The following is a 19,776-nucleotide window of genomic DNA, read 5'->3' on the forward strand; positions in this document are numbered from 1 at the left end:
CACTCACCAGTGTCTTGTAATCAATCTGCTGTCGGATAAGCTTGTCCTCACTTAGTGAGTACCGGGCCTCCCCAGTGATTGAGTCAATGGGACCCTTTTCCATCTGCTGCTTGATGGCACAGAAGAGGGAGAATAGAGGTTCGCCAGCACACTCCTGCAGGGGTGAGAGACAAAGATGAGGTGAAACAGGAGGACCAGAGATGAGAACCCTGTCTGCATAGCATCTCAATGACTGCCACGGCTTGTAATCCCCAGCCACTTGAGACAGATGCATTGGTGGAAATCAGTCTATTCCATAGAGCCCAGGAATAGAGGTCACCCTCCACTTCCACAGAGTGCAACAAGTACACTTGAGTGTCCTGTTATGGGACAAATGTGTCTGCTCCCTGGCAATGTTGGGGATAGCAGAGCCTCATAGGAGCTGTTTAAGTGATTGCCGCCAGCACAGAGCTTTGCACTGGAGCAGGTGGTGGGATGGGTCCCAGAGGACCTAGAGACAGATCTGAAAGAGAGACGGTCTGCTGGTGCCCCATCCTGGATGTCTGGGAAGAGTCCTCAGTGTCCCTGAGCACTCTCATGCTGGAGGCAAACAGGGATGCTCAGGGAGGAGCAGCTCCATGACCCAGGGGAGAAGTGCCCCTGGATCTGTACGGTTGCACTGGTGATGTCAGACATGCAGCACTCAGCTCAGGACAGCAACAAGTGCCTCACAGGCAGGACCAACAAAGCACTCCCTAATTTCTCCTCCCCATCATTTGCAGTCACTGCACTCCTCTTGCCATGCTTCTCTTAGCCTCTCCTCCCTCGCTTCCCTCCCTCTGCACATATACTGCCATGGACCCCTCCTCAAACTTTTTTCTATTGCTTCCCTTCCTCTTCATCTCTCCATCCTTCCTCCCCTCCTCCCCACCTTGCCCTTTCCTCTTGCAGGGTGTCCCAACGCAATGAGCGAGGTCATTTTCCTCTGGTGTAAATCCCCAGCAAAAACAAGTTAATAATCTGAAGCAAAGTGGCCCCTTTCTCAGTTCCTACACCTGTCTCCCACTTAATTAGCTTATCTGCCAGCAGCATATTGCTTCTGTGTGCCTGTCTCTTGCCCTTATCAGGCCTCTGTTCAGGCAAAGGCAAGAAGACAAGTAGCTGAGTGGGGGGAAAAAAGCCTATTATAAAAGCAGTGCTTTAGAGAGTCACCTTCTTCTATCCTTTCCTTTCAGCTGAAAGCAGGAATCTGATATTGAAGTCACTGAAATTACCTTCCAGGGACCTTCAAAACTTTCCCATGCGTTCATCCTTGCACAGGTTGTGCCTGGGGAAGGCTCGAGGGAATGGAACCAATTTGTAAAGCCTTGAATTGCCAGGCAGAGGGTGGCTGTCCTATCCAAACGGGGCCACGAGGTGTAAGGATATCTAGCAAATGCATTGGGAGTGAGGGGGAGGTGCAGAGCCCAGCCCCATCCAAAAAGGCTGGCTCTGAGCTTAGTGCCTTGGCAGTTAGCACGCTTGAGGTTCAACGTGGGACCCCAAGAGGAAACTGCCATCACCCAGAAGTCAGTTGCAGGTCTCAAAGGCTGAAAGACTCTTTTTTTTTTGCTACAGACCACCCCCAGAACAACTTCCAGGAGGAAGGAGAGGGCTCAGGGGGTGTCTCAAGTCCTTTCACTCTTTTTCTGATGAGCATCCTGCAAAGCCAGTTCTACCTCCCACTGGTATACAAAGCAGCAACAGCCTCAGCCCCTGCTGAACTGTGGATACAGCAGTTACATTTACATGGTGTATTGCTTCCAGCCCTCTGTACTCAAAGGTTGCATGGCCATGCCCAGGCCAGGCTCAAGGCAACCACATGCCAAGAAGAGCTTGGGCTCAGCCCTAAATTAAACTAAGTAGGGATCTGGTTAAGGTGTGGGTAAAGCAGGTTGTGTATGATGGAGGCACTGAGTATGATGGAGGCACTGGGCCTCCATACTGCCTCAGAATTGGGATGGGAGGAGATGTCCAGCCACCCTGCACTGAAAATATGGGTCACCACACCATGGAGTTTCGAGTCTGCTAGTAAAAGTAGAGCATTTTCAATATAGGTCTCCACCAGGCCCTGAAATTCTTCACCTTTCAGCACTGACCCTTAGATTCCACCTCTGTACAGGAGTAAGACCAACAGGCTGCCTCTCTACCAAATTGTCCTCCTTTGTTTTCCCTGGATCAAAAACCAGCCCCTCTCCCATTAGGCAGTGAGCTCTTTCCTGAGAATAAAAGCCTTTTCCTTCATACCTGCGAAGCTTTTGCCCCATCTAAACCTTGCCAAGAAGAAATGCATTAAAGCAGCTGTTCATCCAGGCGTGTAGCTGCTCTTACCTTGAGGAACTTGTACAGGAGGAAAGTGAACCAGTTTGTGAGCATTTTCTCAGCCACAGACTCTGTCCTAAAATCAGTCAGGGAGAAAACACAAATTGGAAATCAGTTAGTCATGTTGGTCATATCAAAGGACTAATTCAAAGACTGAGTTTGTCCATCTTACTGCCCAGATCTCTGAGCCTGGGAAATTCTGGCAAGACACCATCAGGATTAAGCACGTCCTAGGTTCTCTGTTTTGGCTTTGGATTTAGGAAACCTGGAGGCAAATCCTGACTGCCTTGTTGATTCTCCTGTGGCTAGGGAATTCCCTGTTTGTCTGTTTCTCAGTTTCTCCATCAATGAAAGAGAGGTAACAACGTTTCAGGGAACCTTCTCAGAGGAGTTCAGGGAGAATAAAACCATCAAATATGAAGAACCCGCAGCTAGGCCATGTGACAAGTAGGCTGTATAAATACTTACGACAGACAGATCTAAATCACCAGAGAATAATTATCTGGCGCTGACTCCCTGGCATTTGGGAATGATTATACTCCTCAACGTGTCAATGATGTGGTGCATTCACAGAGCTAATCCTTTTGCCCTTGAATATTCTATCCTCAACTAAACAAAAATCCATTCGGAGTCTTCAGGATGAACTTTTCTTCCAGAAGGACTAACTCAGACCTGTAAATGTGGTGTGGCCACCATGAGCACAGGATAAACCTGTGTTGGCTCCAGTACACGCACTGGTGTTGTTCAAGAAGAAAGCAAGTGTCCCTGTGAGGATGAATTCAAGTAAGTCTTCCTTGTCCTCACTGTCACCAATGCCACGCAGAGGTTCTCATTTAGGAATGCAGTTTGCCTTTTAGACTCCCTAGTCCTTCAGCATAAAGCTGATCTCGCTTCCTCTGGCGCATGGGACCTGTAAGGGGAAGGGTTTGCATTGCTAGAGCTATATGTGTGCAACCAGCCAGCGACCTTGCCTGAAAGCAGTGCCCCATTACACCAACACAGAGCAAGTGATGGTCTTTTCCCTAGACAAATGCAGTTTTTAGCCTGGTTTCCACAGGGATTTCTTTGTTCTTGTGGGAAAATCTCACTTAGATGGTGGGGATGGTGTGGGGAGGAATGATAATAGGGTTTTCTTCTGTCACTCCTCTTTTCTTGCCTGCTGCCAGAGAAAGAGCTGATATGGTCCCAGTTTGCTACCAGATAAATGCTGGTTTTCTTTTGATCATTGCTATGTCTTTGCCTAGAGACTGCCCCTGTCCAAACCAGCCTGTTTGCCCTGTATTCCCCTTAGTCAACACCACCTAGTTGCTGTCCTCCTTTGGTCATGGTATGATATTCAATTCCAGCAATCCCAATGCTTATTATGGTCAGAGCTCCTTGCAAGGAATGTCTCCCAGAAGAATGCTCTTTCCATCATTCCCTGGTGTGACACCTGGGACCCATCACATGGTGCAATCTTAGCATTACCATGAGAAAAATAAACGAAATCCCCTAGTGTTGTTGCTCTCTACCCTGACAACTTTGATCTCTTTGAGGCAGTACATGTCATGTGGAATGAACACTTCACACTGGTGAGATGGGAACATCATTCCAGCCAGCTCCTTCCTCCTGTCAAATACCCCCAAAAGCAACACTGCAGAAGGTTATTAGAAGATCCCCTTTCATCCACAGAGTCACAGGGAGGGAGAGGAATCATCAAGTTGAATCCAGCTACTCCAAATAATTGTTTGGGGACCTCACTCCAACATCTGAATCCCAAGGCACCAAGCTATGCACATGTTCATCAGCATACTGTGTTCTGATTCTGCTCTGTACTGGACTTCCATCTCAGAGCACAAACCACACCGCTGATTTCTCCTTGTGTTTTCAGAGCTTGGAACAGTGGATATGCCTTCTTTGTTCACTGGTTTTCCTTCCAAAGGCCACATTTCATTTCCAACAAAGAAGACCAGAGTTAGAACAGGGCTGGAAGAAGGAGAAAGAGGGAAGATGGGATGCTCAGGACAAGACAGGAATGAAAGACCAGGGAAGATAAAGAGATGAAGAAAGGGGAAGGCAAAGGAGAGAATAAAGGGAGGAGAGAGTTGGAAGGAGGCAGTGCCATCCAGCATCAGAGGAGAAGCACAGAGTGGATGCCTGGGGACAACTGGAGGGAGGTCACCAGCCAGGCTGTAGGGCTTGAATCACATCAGGGAGTCAAATGACTCCAAAGAAAAGTCCAGTCTCTGCCTCTGGCATTGCTGCCCTGAATGCCAGCAAGTGCTTTCTGCTGCCTTTTTTTGCTGGTTCTCCACAGTGGGCTGTGTGCCAGATGAAAAGCCTCGCAGCAGGCACCACCGATATCTTCCCTGCCCAAGCCATCCATCGTAATCAGCAGAAGGCTCCTCAAAGCTGGCTCTGAGCAGTAGCAAAGGCCATTCATCTCCAGAAGACTCCCCCTGATTTTACTTAGGGCCCTTGAATCCGAAGTGTTGGTTCAGACTGTGAAAAGGAGATTAATGTGATCCTAAAGGGAGAAGAGGCAGCCTTATCCTAGGCAGTGCAAGCACATTAACTAAACAGCAGTAGATTTCTAATTGGCAGATTCCCACACAACCCTGGTGGTTAGACCTTAGACCTGGCCTAGAAGCACCAAACCAAACTTGTGCCCTGTAGGAAACCAGTTCTTCTGTTCTGCTCAGCTCTGTTACTGGCTTCAACAAGCTCCCAGCACCATTGCTCAGGGACAGAAAGAAGATCCCACAGTATGGCTGAAGAAGACTTTGCCATGTGTCCATAGGTAACTCATGAACAAGAAACACAGCAGGGCAGTCCATGTCCCAGGAAGCAGAAGGCAGCAGCTGACTTACTCACCAAGGATATAATACAGCCTGTTCTGTGTGACATTCATAGGTCCTACGCAATGCAACTGGAGTTTTCAGGTTAAAAGGAAACAAGCATAAATAAGTGTCTGAAGTACACAGAGTTCAAAATAAGGATTAGGAGGCACAGGCTCTTGATGCCCTTTGTGAAGTTTTTTTTATGAAGCTTTCTGGAAGATTCACATTAAAATCTAGAGGTAGTTCTGTTCTGTAACTTGTAATCATTGACTACTTTTTAGTTAGGGAGGAGATGGAACAAAATCTACAGACTCACTTGCTGAAAGGGAAGGAAATGCAGAGAGGATACTAGGAGGAAAAGGAGAGTCCTCTAAGAGAAGGAATACTGTCTCAGGAATTATTAAATGAATAGGAAATCAGAAAGGGAGAGAGCCGTTCTGTCTTCATTCATCCCTACTTGCTTTATTCACCCCTCTCTTCCAACAGCTTCATGCCAGCCCTACGGGGTCACGTGTACTATGTCTGTACACAGTCTAGATTTCACACCCCACTGAACAAAATAAAATCAAGAAAATTTGTCCCTTTCCTCCAAAGCTGACTAACATACAGGCTGCCCAGCCCAGCTCACTCCAGCCCCAGACATCCTTACCTCCGGAGCAGCAGCTTGGGGTGGTTCTTGCTCTCCAGATTTTTGTCTATGAGGTCAGCCAAGAGCTGCTTGAGGACATCAGTAGCGTACTCCAGCTTGCTCTGCAGCACTGTCATTATCAGCGAGGCCACATTACCACGGTCCCGCATGGAGAAGCTGCGCTGGGACTCCAGCGTGCGAATGAAGGACAGCAGGAAAACCTTGTTGTTGATGAGCTGGGCAAAGAGCTTCAGGCCTTTCTCCACCCGTTCCTGCCTATATCCAGGGACCTGCACAGGAAGAAAGGGAGTTTATAACTTTCAGTCACTACTTGCCACAAGACCTCTCCCAAATGGGTCACACACCCTTTTTTACCTCTCTGCCCTCATCCCTTCTGCTCCTACAACTATACACTTTGACATCAAGCAGAAGTCTGTTCTGAGACAGCGAAAAGGGAAAAGCTGCTTCAGACAGCAGAAACAGTCACAGGATAGTCCCACAAAAAGGAAGACACTGCATACATCATCTGATGATTAGGAAGACTGAGAGATCTCCCAGCCACAGTCAGATGATTAATTTACAGTCTTGTGTTTCCCTTCCTGAACAGTACATCAAAAAGAGATTGCTAATGCCTGGATGTGGTACTATACCATACTCTACTGTAGTTAGACTGAAGTCGCAGTCTATCTCCACCCAACACCTTTTTTTCGTCTCTGCAAGAAACCTGCTTACAGAGATTTGGGGTTGAGCTTTAAGAAGCTGGGACAGACAGTAAGAAAGTGAATTTGGAAGAGAGCTTGGGGTCAGGTTTTGAGGAGATGAATAGATGTGGTGAGGCAGTGACTGAGCTGGTGAGAATGCAGCTGGCCCTTGTTTTGAAGAACTAGGTAGATAAAGGACACAGAGTTGGGACCTGTCTCGGAGGTCCCACTGCAGTAGGACCCCTGTGCTTGGGACGTGAAATGGTTTGGAGACAGAGATGTTGATAAGTCTGGATACATTTCTCAGCTGTGAGAGGCTGGTGAACTAGTTTCTATATCACAACACTAGACCCTGGACTCCACAGTCTACAGTGGGCTTTACCCTTTCTGGTCCTTCTAGCTCTAGACAAAAGTGGAGCCTAAATAGAGAAACTCATTCTTTCATGTTGCTGAAGCTGTTCCGTTCCTTAAAAAAGCTTCCCTGCAAGCTGGGTGGTCTCAACACAGAGCAACATGTCACTGAAGCATGTACGTATTAATAACCAACCAGATTTGCCACTTTAATCCAAAACAAGTTGGCATGCTTAAATAACCAAGTAATACAAGGCCTCTAAGAGTCACTGCTTCTTCATTCTGGAAATTAGAGCTCTTAACTCTTTTTGCATAGAACAAATAAATTACTTAGTAAATAGCTTGAGACAACCAACCAACCCCTACCACCCATCCTGCCAATAATTATTTTTAACTCACTTGCTTGAACATTTAATACTGACTCTCCCCAGGTTATTATGGAGAATTAAAAAATAACAAGAAAAGTATTTTGTACTGCATCTGGAAGCAGTTAACTAGCAAATGAACTGTAAATAAGTAAGACCTGCTCACTGTGGGATCTGTGCCGAGGCCTTTTCTGATAAATAGCAACTCCTTCTAGGTACTACAGAGAAGGGAGCAGAATAGGAACTGTCTTCCCTGATGCGTTGGTAGCCAAAGACATTGACACTGAAGGAACTGTTGATGCTTTACATAGGATTAAGGAAAAAAAGGCAGATGAATGAAATGAAAGGAAGACGAGATCAAAGGTGGCAGACTGAAACATTGGCCTTGTGTCTCTCTGTGTGTATCTACATGTGGGAGCATCCATGCTAAAACCTCTACAGAGGTCAGCTGGCTGAGGTTAACGAATATAGGGATTGCAGTTGGCTGTGGGTATGATAGAAGTGTTTGTGTGTATGTATACATATGTGAGAGAGAGATTCATCACCCCTTGTTTCTTGTGCTCATTTGTTGAAGCTGCTGAGCTACTCTTCCTGAGGGAAAGCAGCTGTAGGCCACTCTACCTGCATGCCAAGGTGAATATCTACAGCAACCAGTGTGTAACTTGTCTGCCTACCCATTCCCAAAAGTCCTCATTGCTGAACAGACCGAGGTTTTTTAATGGTTTTCTCCATATAGTTTGATGAATTTTGGCTTTCCTGAAGGATAGGAGCAATGACAAGCAGGCACCTCTGATCATACAGTCAGACAAGCATGGTATTGCCTGAGCCAGCTCCTGTTCCTCCACTCTGCCAACTAACCCCAGTCTTGGCCCCCAGCAATCTCACTAGCCCGTGCCAGAGCTTCTCTGAAGCTGAGAGCTTGCCAAAGACTTTGCAGAAAGCTCAGCCAATGACCTCTCTGGCCTTGGCCATGGTGTATCCCCTGCTTCTCTGGTCCAGGTATCCCTAGAGCAGAGCCTACCCATCTGCCAAAGCCTGAAGCAGTTTTGCGACATGGGTAGACCTCACTTAGTGTTCCATCAAGCCCATTGTCAGCAGTGAGGTAATGCAGGCAGTGTGCAGAACCCAGCACTGCTGGGCAACATCTCGCTGTCCTCCCACCACTACAGTCCAGAAAGCTGCGGTGAAGGAGGCAGATGTGGGCAGGGTATGGGCAGACTGAGGCAGCACTCTTCTGATTTCACTGCAAACCACAGAAAACAGCGAAAGTGAACCTCATTCAATGACTGCAGGTTACTTCTATAGGTATTACCAACAAAAAAAGCCTCTCAGAAGTGTCAGTGTTGTGCAAAGCTGGAGCAGCGCAGGCATGTATGCTGTTCTTCCATGTAATATTTTTCCTGGCCCCTGCACATCTGTAACTAACAAATCCAGTCTGAAAAAACAAACCCTAGCAGGATGAAGACCAAGAAGGAGCTCAACACAGTAAAGAGTTGATAAGACTCTTCCAAACAGATGAGAGATCAAACAGAATTTAACATCTAAGATAGCAGTAATCATCTTCCCCTTTCAGCCTGGACTTCTAATGACGTGCTGTTTCATCCCTGGTAGACTACAGCATTGTAAGCCATCACGTCCCCCACACTGGCCCGTCATCTACTGCATTCTGGACAGACCAGGGAGGCATGAGGGGAGCGAGAGGTAGATGTTGATTTCTTACCTCCAGATCCCTCAGGACTGGATGATCTTCAATGCCAGGGAAAAGCACTCTCATGGTATAGGTGCGATAATCGAGGAAGGGGATCCCGGCTCCATCCAGATCGCTTGTTAGCTCATGAATATCTGTCTGTAGCTCTGCAAAGGCTGACACAAAAAAGGAATGACTCATGTGGCGAAGACTGTCCAGATCTCCCTCACTGTGATGGGAAAATCTTTCTGCCCCATGTGCATAAGACTAAGCTACTACTGGAGATGCAACATGTGGAGAGAAAGAAGGTGGTGCCCAACAACAGTCTCACCTTTCCTACAGCACAGACTTTCCCCAGGGACACACACCATGGTTCTCTCTGGACTGGGACTTAACAAATACAGCTGGGACAGGGTGGAGGAAGGCTGGACTTAGGGAAAACAGGCAAAGCCAGATTAGATTCAGGCATGAGTCAGACCTACAGGGTTCAACACTCCTATTCCTTCATGATATTTTGGCTTAAAGCTTTGTGGCTTTCTCTTCTGCTAACACTGACACAACGTAAGGCTTCCTTCCTCAACCTACCTTCTTTGCACTCCAGTGCCACCCTGGACTCCAGGTTGTCCATCTGCATCTGCAGACGCTTGAGGGTGAGGTCACTTTCTCTGGATTTGCGCTTGTATGCAATCAATACAGCCACGATGAAGATGATGAGCAGGCCGCCAGCTACCGCAATGCTGACAATAGCTGGCAAGCTGAGAGGGCTGTCTGGAGAGATGTAAACCATCCCTGGGGAGAACTCCATCCCTCCTACACGAGCCTAGAGGAAAGGCAGGAAAGAGTTGCACTGAAACTGTCCAACAAGTAGGATCACAGAGGAACTCCATCATCTCCCTGACTAAGGCTGAACAACGACATCCCCATGTCTCCCAAGTTAAACAGAGTATAAAGAACTTAGACAAAGAACAGCTAAAAATCCACCTGAAATGTCACGTAGAAGCACCTCTGTGGCCTGAGTGACCATGAACCGAACCAGCAAAGGACCTTTGACGAGACAAATCTTACCAGTTCCAATGCCCTGGCTGTATAGTAGTTTTGGGTTCATTCTTGGTTTTCCATTCCATGTCCCAAATGGTTATGTTATGCTGGACTGCCCTGATGACATTTAGCTGCAAAATGTACACTGGATACAAAGCTCATGGTTATGGTCTGATGGGTCCTAACCTAATAATGGGAGACATCAGACCTAGACAGCTGGTACAGCAGCGGTCAGGACAGGGGGAATGTAGAAATCAGAATCACAATTTGCTTTTGACTCTTCAACTGGAAAAAAAACCCTGTATCTGGAAGCCACTGATATAGGGAAAACAACATGCTCATGCTCTTCACTGGCCCTCTCCTAGCCACTTGTTGGCAGGGTGACTGCCAATGCTCAACAGTGGGACAGGGAGCTGAACACCTATCTTTCTGCTCTCCATGCACTTCCAGAGGTTCCCAGGGCTGCTGCCAGCCTCTGAGACAAGCTGTTGTGCCAGGACCTTGCTTTTAACAGTCAGAAAGAAACTTTGCAGGTAGTACTGCTGGAAGCCCAACAAAATGCTCTGCTGAACCAAGTCTGTTAGGAGCCCATTTTTACAACATGAACACCACTCCCAACAGTAATTCCATGGGGTACTACTTGCTCAAGGCTACTGCGAGTTTGTTCAAGGTTATCTGCAGAGTAGAAGTTTGAGTGGTAGTGAGAAAAGCAATGTTGACTATCTGGAGGTATAAAAAGGTTTCTAGTACTCTGCTGTGGTAGGGGAATACTGATTATAGATCAACATAAAGCTAGGAAGACGCCATGCAAAGAGCTTGAAGGGTTGTGACATGATGAGCCTCAGGTGAGCTTTGTGGCACAGAGGCACAGCAGGCCCTGCACAACGTCTTGCTGCCAGGTAGAAATGCATTCAAGATCCCAGAGCTATGTGCTTGCCCCTCCCACCGCAACTGGGACCATTGCAGCATCTAACTGAACATTTTTCTTTTTCCTTTAGCACAAGCTCTCCCTCACCTTCCCAGCTCCCACAGCAGCAAGTGAGAACATTCCCCACATCCCGGCCTAGTGGCTGGCCTTGTCCTTGTCCTTGTCCTTCATCTCACTATCTCTCATCAGTCTCTCTCCAGTCTGCCGGCATATGGATTAATCCCAGGCCTCGCATGCCTCACATCAGGTATATACCCAGGTTTCCTCTCTGGGTCGCAGGAGGAAGAAACTGGCCCAAGGAGGAATATTTGGAGCCAGCAGAGGAGACTACAGAGCAGAGAGTCATGAATTAATGAGAAGTTTTCCAGCTGCTCTCGTTCCTTACCACCACAGCCCTTACTGGGGACATGAGTCTCTGGGAACCCACCATCTCCTAGAAATTATTCTGGCCCCAACTACAACCTCTGAGAAGATGTCTGTTTTGTTCTAGCACCAGCTGAAGGCTGTTCCTCAGTGGGTCTTGGCCAAAGGCACCTAGATGTAACCCTTATGTCTTGGACAGGATGAAGATGAAAGTCTAGAAATATGTAATTTCCATCCACAATGTCCTCTCATGCCCGGAACAATTATAACCATTTTGTAACGGGCTTTAGAATGATACCAATGACCACGATGAGAAACAAAACCAAACTTAAGCTCATCTGGCCATGTAATAGAGTTTTGAGATGACCATTCCTGTAGCATGACATTGATGACTTGTAGAGCATCTTCAGTGGCCAAGGAACAGCCTAGAACCCATGTAAGTTGAGGACACAGCAGTACGTTGTTTTCCCATCTATTCCAAGATAGGAGGCTCAAGTCACTTATAAAGCCTGTAAAGGGCAGAGGTTTGGTATTGGTATGAGTCAGGCTCAGCTGAGCAGAAAAACTGCCAGATTTGAATGCTGATCTATGCACCGAAAGATATTGCCTTTTGCCCTAGACCACTGGCCCAAATCCTCCCAGCAAAATCTGCTCGTCAGTTTGCACAATTTCCTCCTTGTCATAGTGGATTAATAAATAGATTAATTATCTTTCATTTTCTGCTTCCAACAATGCCTGTTTTTCCTCTAAGACCTGCAGTCAGGTTAGTCCATTCAAGGAGTACCAGACTAGACTCAAACAACCCCATCCCAATCCCCAGTGCAGGTCTGTCCTCAAAGCTCACAAAACAGCCTGTCTCCATGGGTGTGATTCCTTTTACCAAACATTCAACATGTACATTTGAGTTTTTTAGACATTACAGCATGCTTTCAGCATCAATACAGAAAAAAGCACTTTCAGAATGTGATTTATGTGAGCTGCTTTTGACATCTGCTTTGACATTAGGATGAGATGGTTTGTTCAGTGGAAGTTCCCATTTCTCTCCATTAACCATAAGGGGACCTACACTTCCAAAGGCAGCTGTCTAATAAAGTTACCCCCAGTGTGTTCCTCTCTAAAGATGGTTTCAACACTGGGAATATCTTGCATTCCATGAATCAAACTGTCATGATCCATGGGAATTTGTCTCTTGAAGAAGCAAGCCTGCAAGGCTGCAGTATTATTGTGAGCATTTAAAAGAGAAACAAGCAAATATGTAGATACAGCCCTACTTTATTTCTTGGGCCACGGAGTGTTTCTGAAGGAAGTTATTTATACCTTCCAGAAGACTGAACATGAGCCCTCCATCAGTTTGACCACTTGTTAATCCTATTAATCATGAATTTGTTCCAAATGGTACTATGGCAGAGCCATTTTCTTCAACAAAGTCTTTGGGTCATCTGTAGCAGGTCAAGAGAGTCTATTTAGTTCCCGTTGCGCAAAACTTGACTGTGGTAGTGTCTTTTCTAGTGCAAGTTTGCCCTGGCCGAATGTAAGTCTCTGCCTTAGGATGAGATGAATTGTGGCCTGAATTCAGTTGCTATATTTAACCACGTCTCCACTATACAGAGAGATCAGTGTGACTTTCCATTTGTAAGTGCCTACATTAGATACCAGCAACCCTTCAACTGTACTCCACTTCTTCATTGCAGACCTTCTCCAACATAGTTACTCATGGATCTTCCTCATGCCTCTTTCTTTTCTTTGGAAAGGAGATTGTCTCTGAGTTTTTGTCAACCTTTTTTAACCATTGCTCAGGCCTTTTAGTTCTTCTCTTTTTTTTCTACGATTTAACTCTACCATTGTATAACAGATAGCTGAACTAGATCAAAAACATGTTGACATCACTGTGTGTCATTGTCACTGTTCCTTCCCCTAGAAATAATCTCAGTGTTACAGTGGTTGACTCACCCACATGGTCCCTTCTCAGATCTAGGCCACCTCATTTTGCAGGAAAGTGTTTGTTCAGCAATTTACTTAAGGTCGCACAGTAAACTGTTGGCAGAAACAGGAGGAGGACCTGGGAGAGATAACTGACAATTGTGCTAACCATCAAAGTGACATTCATGTGAAACATGGGGTTACATTTTGTACCAACTCGATCAACAGAGATGCTGTGCTGTGCTGGAGGAGGCATTTCCCAGCCCAGCTGTCCCCCTGGTAAGTTCCAGATGCAAAGTCCATAATTGAGCACTGGGCTCCATTGCAGGTGACCTTCTGTATTTGGTTTCCAGCCCAGACGCTGTCAAAGCATTGCCTCAGTGTTGGCAGTTGAACGAGAAATCTATAACTTGCCACTAATACTGATGCTCATTTACAGGCTTCAATGTGATCATCTTTCCATGTCTCCAGCAGCATCTCTTGTTTGATCACTGTCCTCAGAAAGGGATTATTTTTTCTCTGTGGCTTTGCTTAAGCTGTCCCAAGCTGCAGGAGCAGGGGAGACTTCACAATTAGTAATAGCTGACCAGACGTTCATCCTCCCTGGTCCCCAGGGGTTGATTATTGCTGACCTGACTTGGAGTTTTCTCTCGCTAGGATTGGCTTTGTCCATCTCTAACTGACCATATGTATAATTATACTTCTGAAATGACAGTGAACATATATTGCCTTGTTGAAAAGCTTCAGTTTTCACACAGAGAAAATCTCTCATTTCATTATTGCTCCTCTTGGAGTGTCTTAATGTGCTTTACAATGAATCGAGAGCCATGGTATATTTGCATGGCTGAAAAGGATTATTACCTCTATTTTCCAGATGACAAACTTTGGCACAGAGAATTTAAGTAGCCAGTATGAGGTCTTCCAGCAGCAGTCACAAATGAGACCCAAAATGGTCACCATAAACTTTCTTTTCTAAAAGTCCCCAGAAAACTCCTTTTTTAAAGAGCCATGCAGTGTTTCTCCATCAATCCCTGTGAGTCTCACTGCATTGAAATAAATAAATATGTGACAGATACTACTTTGGAAGGGCAACAGAGAGGTGGGAAAAAGTTGATCACAAGGAATAAGCAACATTGATCATCCGTATATCTGATGTCAGTTGTTAGCTTTTGTTGCTTTTCCACCCACAGCTCAGTACAACTCAGACGAGTTAGCTGATGTGCTGTTGTCAAGCAACAGCTCTGAGGAATGCAAATTAGTGAAAGTAAAGAAGCAGTGAATAAAATAATGGTGAGAGAAAGAGAAGTTCCCTCTGATGTAATCACTGGGTCCATTTTTCACAGGTTGCGGGAAAGACGTGCAGAAGTATATTAAGTTGTATAGACGTCAAAACCTCAAAGTCCAGTCACAGTAGAGTCCATATCCTGCACTTCTTTTTCTGTTACACAAAGGCAAATTTTAGCCACCAGCATGTCAATAATCACTGGGGACTGTGCTGAATTTAGCAAAGTATGTCATGTGGGGAACATGTTACATACACAAACTCACATGAGCATCTAGTGTTCGTACAAAAAGAGAAGAGAGGCAACTTTCCTAAAGGGTTTTGATTATGAAAGTTTTCTCACTGTCCATAAAGCACTCCAGGTTACTCTTCTGTTCTTCTGCTTCCCTAAGTTACTCTTCATGGGGGGATGCTACATCAAGAAGGGTCTCTGACTTTTATGGGACCTACAGAAGGCAAATGGTGATGCAAACTCCTGGGAGATCTCTTCCAGACCTTCAGCACTGGATTTGCCCTCCCAACCGACCCAGGCAGGAAAGGCTGAGGAGGTTCAAGCATGACTTACCATCACCTTGTGCCTTCCAATAAGGTTTGGGGACTCGCAGAGTAGCTGCACATCTGATACCGTCACCGCACAGGGCTTCTCACCAACCAAAACGGTGTAGTTCAGCTTGGCATTCCCTCCTGCCACTGGTGGGATCAAGTTCTTTCCCTGGATAGAAAGGAATATCACCCCCCCAAAACAAAAAACAAAACATCAGGAAAGACTTTGCCTTCCACATCTTGTTTGTTCCTGTGACACAAGTGTGAACATTGCACTTGACATTTGTGGTTCACCATTCGCTAACACAGAGAGGAAAAGCCAATCTAGAAAGTCATGCAGAGGACAGTACGGATGGCTACAGACTGTCATCGGTCAAAACAGCCTGTCCTGCTTCTCTCTCTCTGGAACTAAATGAGAAATGTTGCATATGTGTCTTGCACAAACAGGCCCTCACAAAACATATTCATACAAGTAAAACAGACACCTTTCCAAACATGCAAGAAGGTATTCCGCTAATCATTTCTTTGCGTGTGCACCTCATAAAAGGCCTAATATGGAAATGCTCGCTCATAAAATTCCTTCTCTGTATCACTGTCCAGATTACAGAAATGACAAAGGACTGTTGTAGGATTTAATGAGGGGTGACAGGAAGGTCTTGAAAACCCAAGAAAGAAATAGACTTGGGTATTAATTCACAGACCTGTTGCAGTGTTAGAAAATGTTCTTCTCTGGTGAGCTGCAGTGGGTACAAATTTAGGCTGTACGCAGGTAGATGCAGCAGGAGTTTATATTTTTAAATTATGGGTATTGCCAGATGCTGAGCAGTGATTCTTGTTTGCAGATGATGACTCTGATATGAGTGAAGGAAATTTCTGGGATGCAATTGGGATGCCACTGTGATTTGTGGGGTGCTGGCAGACACAGAGAAGCAATGGGCATCATATATTTGTCCTTCCTCATCCAGGTCTGGTCCCCATCTCACCTTCAGTATAATGGGACTTCCTGGCTTCAGCTCCAGGATCCCCGAGGGATTGAAGACCTCAAAGATTGGGTTTGGGTAATAGGTGAAGTTGGTTTTGTTGAGGATCAGCAGGGACTGCACGTTGTCAAGAATGAAGCCAAACTCCTCTGGACGCTCGGCAAGCTCAGACTGGTGACTGGGGTCAACAGCCAGTGCTGGAGCCTGGCAGGTCATCTCTGTGCTGTTCTGCACCTCGCAGTTCTGGAGAAAGAAACCCATCACAAGGACAGTTTATGGAAAATACCCCAACTCCTCCTGGTGGGCAGATACCTCCCAGTGAAATGCTAGCATGCTTACTGCTGGAGGACAGGGAGGAGCAGACCTCCTTGGTTATCATGAGACAGGCTGGTGCTCCACTACTTCAAAATATACCCTACACCAACCACACAGTCAAGGTTGGGAAGGGATTACAAAAACTGGGGCAGATGTGTGGAGCAGTTCACACTGCAGCTGGGCATCCTGTGCCCCTTCCCTGAGGGACCCCAGCCTCTGGGTTGCCGATGTCAGCATCTTCCCCTAACCTCTCACTTCCTTCTGGAAATAGAAAGCTCCTCCTTTTTTTGTACAGCAGAGACTACTCGGAGCCTCAGTACCACCCTGCAATTAGCTCTCACACTCTGGGGATCACTCTAGAGGTGTGTGTGCACTACATGCTCAGCCATGCCCAGGATACCTGTTTGAACATCAGGTATCTTGAAATGAAGCCCGGGAAGCTGAAGTGGTGAAGACAATGGGGTAGGTCTCAAAAGACCCTGAAGTCTGATTTCAGCCCTGCCAAAGACCTGGTATTTTCTGTATTTCAAACATGAGTAATAGATTGTGAAATGCTTTTTATCCTAACTTCCATCTTAAATGACTAGCATTTAGATAATCCAGTTGTACTACAGGGTCTGAGCCTTCATCTTTCTATGTTGTGATTGCTAGCACAATGCATCCTGGTCTCACCAGGAACCAACGGACTCCGTGGGAAAACAGCACTAGCTCTGTGGGATCCCAGCTGTGCTTGATATGAGAATCTGCTCCAAACTAGTCTGATACCTTCAGCATTGAGAGCACACTCATTATCACAGCTAGCATAGCTCGAGTGTTAATCTTGGTTTGGCTCATATCAATAGAGAGAAAAGTGACGGACCAGCCAGTATCATATTGTAAAGTCAGCCAGTTGTTCTTCGTTGTAACAGCTCTTACAAGGAAGCAAAGGCACCGGAGTACTTCCAAGTGAAAAACTGAGGGGCAGTTCTACATGAGCATGTTTGAAATGATGAATAGGCTTCATCATCTGCACAATGGCATGATTATTTGAGACCACTGTGTCGGGCAAGAGCTGGAGTTTTCTGGAAGAACAAGATGAAGTCGTGCAGGCTTCTAATCCTGCAGGAAAGCTAGGTGTTTGACTGTGCTGTACCAGGAAATACAGCATACTACTAAAATGTACCTATGACTCATAGAATACGTACAATACGCTAGACCAGGGTTTTCCCAGAGTTCATGAGGGACTAGAAGAATGCCAGTCAAGATCCACATCAGACCCAGAAACCAATCTTAGCAGACATTTCCTGAATGTAGTAAAGTGTGAGAGGTGACAAAATTGCTTTGGCTTTGGATTTATGAAGGGAGATATTAGTTCATGGCAAAGCTGGGATAAGACCAAAATTTAGATGTCTCAATATGCAAACAGCAAATGCGAATTAATTTACCCCATATTCCTACATTTTGTTTTTGGATCTGCCATAGTTTCACCATTGCTTATATGGCAATAGATTATTTTAACGTCCACAAAGTGCTTTGAGAACCTTGGGTGGAAAGCCCGTGGATTAATCCTCAAATCTGAGAAATGCAGAGGATCTGAAATTTCTTTCCCCACCCCAATTAGCCCCTCTGCATTTGTTACTTCTGGAGCCTCTTCTTCTGGGATGCTCCCAGGAAGTACCCACATGCAGTCAACACCTTTTCAGGCACTGTTGCTTGGGCCCATCCTCCAACCTACTGTAGGTACCAGCAGGTGCTGCCTGCTCCTGAGTCTCCTAATTGGAGGTGCTAAGCTCACACATTTTACAGCTTTATCTAGAGCCTCTCAGCAGCTACTGGTAATTGGCTCCTTCCAAGAGAATTGTCCTCCCAAATCCTGGTAAAGCTCTGCTGGTCTCCACAGAGCTGCTTCTGATTCCTCAGTGGTCACAAAGAGTTGAATTAGGCTGTAAATCTAGCTGGTTAAACCTGGATACACTCTTGAAAGGTCCCAAATAGTCCAGGGAGTGGACACAGTAGTACCAAAGAGTATTATTCACAGCCCCTTCTGATCCCAGCACGCGCACCTACTAACCTGAATTTGGGTCTACTTATGCACAGGCATGACTGATAAGTAATGCAGGTTACAAATGGGCCAAGAGAAAGGAAAGACATCCTTGAGCCAACAAAAGAAACAGGCTGAGGAGCTGAACAACCCTTCATGACACCTCTCTCTCTTCCCTCTTTGGTCCAGTGCTCCTTCATGGACAAAGGATGGGGCAGTCTCTCTGAAAGCAAGCTATTCCCTCTTTTCTGGATGCAATAGGAGATGTCAACCTCCAGAGCTGTTAGCCAGACCCTATCCCCACCTTGGACATGTCCCTTCCTGTGATCCCCAGGTCAGCAGCCATACTCACATTGACATGTTCCTTTCCACCGTGCTTTGCCCGGATCTGAGGGTTTTGGATCAGGTCTAGGTGAGTTCCCCACACTGCAATGGGTGTGTTGCCGCTAGAGAAGAAATGAAAGAAGTGCATGAACCCACCTAATAGATATCAGGACTAATTGCACCAGCAATGGGTGATCTATGTTTCTAAATGTTGATTATGAAGTGTCTGACCACATCTCATAGTCCTATAGGAAGGGAAGGAAAAACAAAATGAAGCATTTTTCATTCATTTTTTAAGGGGATAAAGAAGTAAAACCATGTTCTTGCTAAAAAGTCACATCAAGCAGCATCTAGGTGTTTTTCATTGTTAGAATTCGGCATTCACAAGCTCCAGTAATGAGAAGAAGAGCAGAAAATCCAACAGGACTCTTCAGAATGATTCACGGACTGTATATTCTACATCACTTAAGGAAGGGAGCCTAAAAAATCTCTTACAGATGCTATCCTGGGCAAGCAGCTCTTGAGGATTCAGTGCCACCATGAGTCGTGGCTGTAGTCCCATCTTACATACCTGATGTAAAAACATCACCCTAAACAAGATAATGTCACTTCAGTGCTGCTGGGGAATCAGGTCCTGCAGCATCTAGAAGAAACAGTCAAAGTCTTCAGACATGGTGTGCATAAGGCGTTTGCTCGATTCTCATTTAGTGACCCAGGGAGATAATCTCTGCCATGTGTGTTAGGTCCAACATTCGACAGAACAGAGATTTCCAGTCACTGTGTCCCTTTGCTCAGGCAAGGACTGATTTCCTGAGAAAGCCGATTCATACGAGCCCCAACCCTGCATTTGGTAGATTTTCTCACTTTTATAACATGTCTCTTAGCCCAGCTTAAGATGGAGAGATGTAGACAGAGCCCTTCTCGTTCCCTGCAATTGCTGTCACCAGAAGGAAGCAGCAATCAGAAACACCCTTCTTTCCTTTCCCTTGCCTCTTCCAGCTGCAGCCAGCAGTGCTGTTTGTGGGACTTCAGGGAGTGGAGAGGAGGGAGGAAGGAAGCTGCAAAGGAGCATTCCCAGGCTTCAGTAGGAGCTGATGCATGGGGTGGCTTTGAACGCTGCGTCAAGGGGAAGGGTTCACCATAGGCAGCTTTGACCATCACAAATCGAAACA

At 46.1% G+C, this 19,776-nt stretch overlaps 1 protein-coding gene across 1 annotated transcript in view; it reads right to left on the bottom strand.

Moving 5' to 3' along the window:
• Window positions 1–19,776, bottom strand: part of PLXNA4 (plexin A4) — a 472,600-nt gene that overhangs the window by 43,608 nt on the left and 409,216 nt on the right. The window contains exons 17-24 of the mRNA XM_075429543.1: window positions 18,633–18,726; window positions 15,949–16,188; window positions 14,988–15,134; window positions 9,477–9,711; window positions 8,925–9,067; window positions 5,809–6,077; window positions 2,350–2,416; window positions 8–154 (exon numbers count right to left, since the gene is read on the bottom strand). Coding sequence (XP_075285658.1) covers window positions 8–154; window positions 2,350–2,416; window positions 5,809–6,077; window positions 8,925–9,067; window positions 9,477–9,711; window positions 14,988–15,134; window positions 15,949–16,188; window positions 18,633–18,726 — 1,342 coding nt within the window. The remainder of the gene's footprint in view (window positions 1–7; window positions 155–2,349; window positions 2,417–5,808; window positions 6,078–8,924; window positions 9,068–9,476; window positions 9,712–14,987; window positions 15,135–15,948; window positions 16,189–18,632; window positions 18,727–19,776) is intronic.

The sequence above is a fragment of the Opisthocomus hoazin genome, chromosome 8 (genome assembly GCF_030867145.1).
Source record: "Opisthocomus hoazin isolate bOpiHoa1 chromosome 8, bOpiHoa1.hap1, whole genome shotgun sequence".
Classification (NCBI taxonomy): Eukaryota; Metazoa; Chordata; class Aves; order Opisthocomiformes; family Opisthocomidae; genus Opisthocomus; species Opisthocomus hoazin.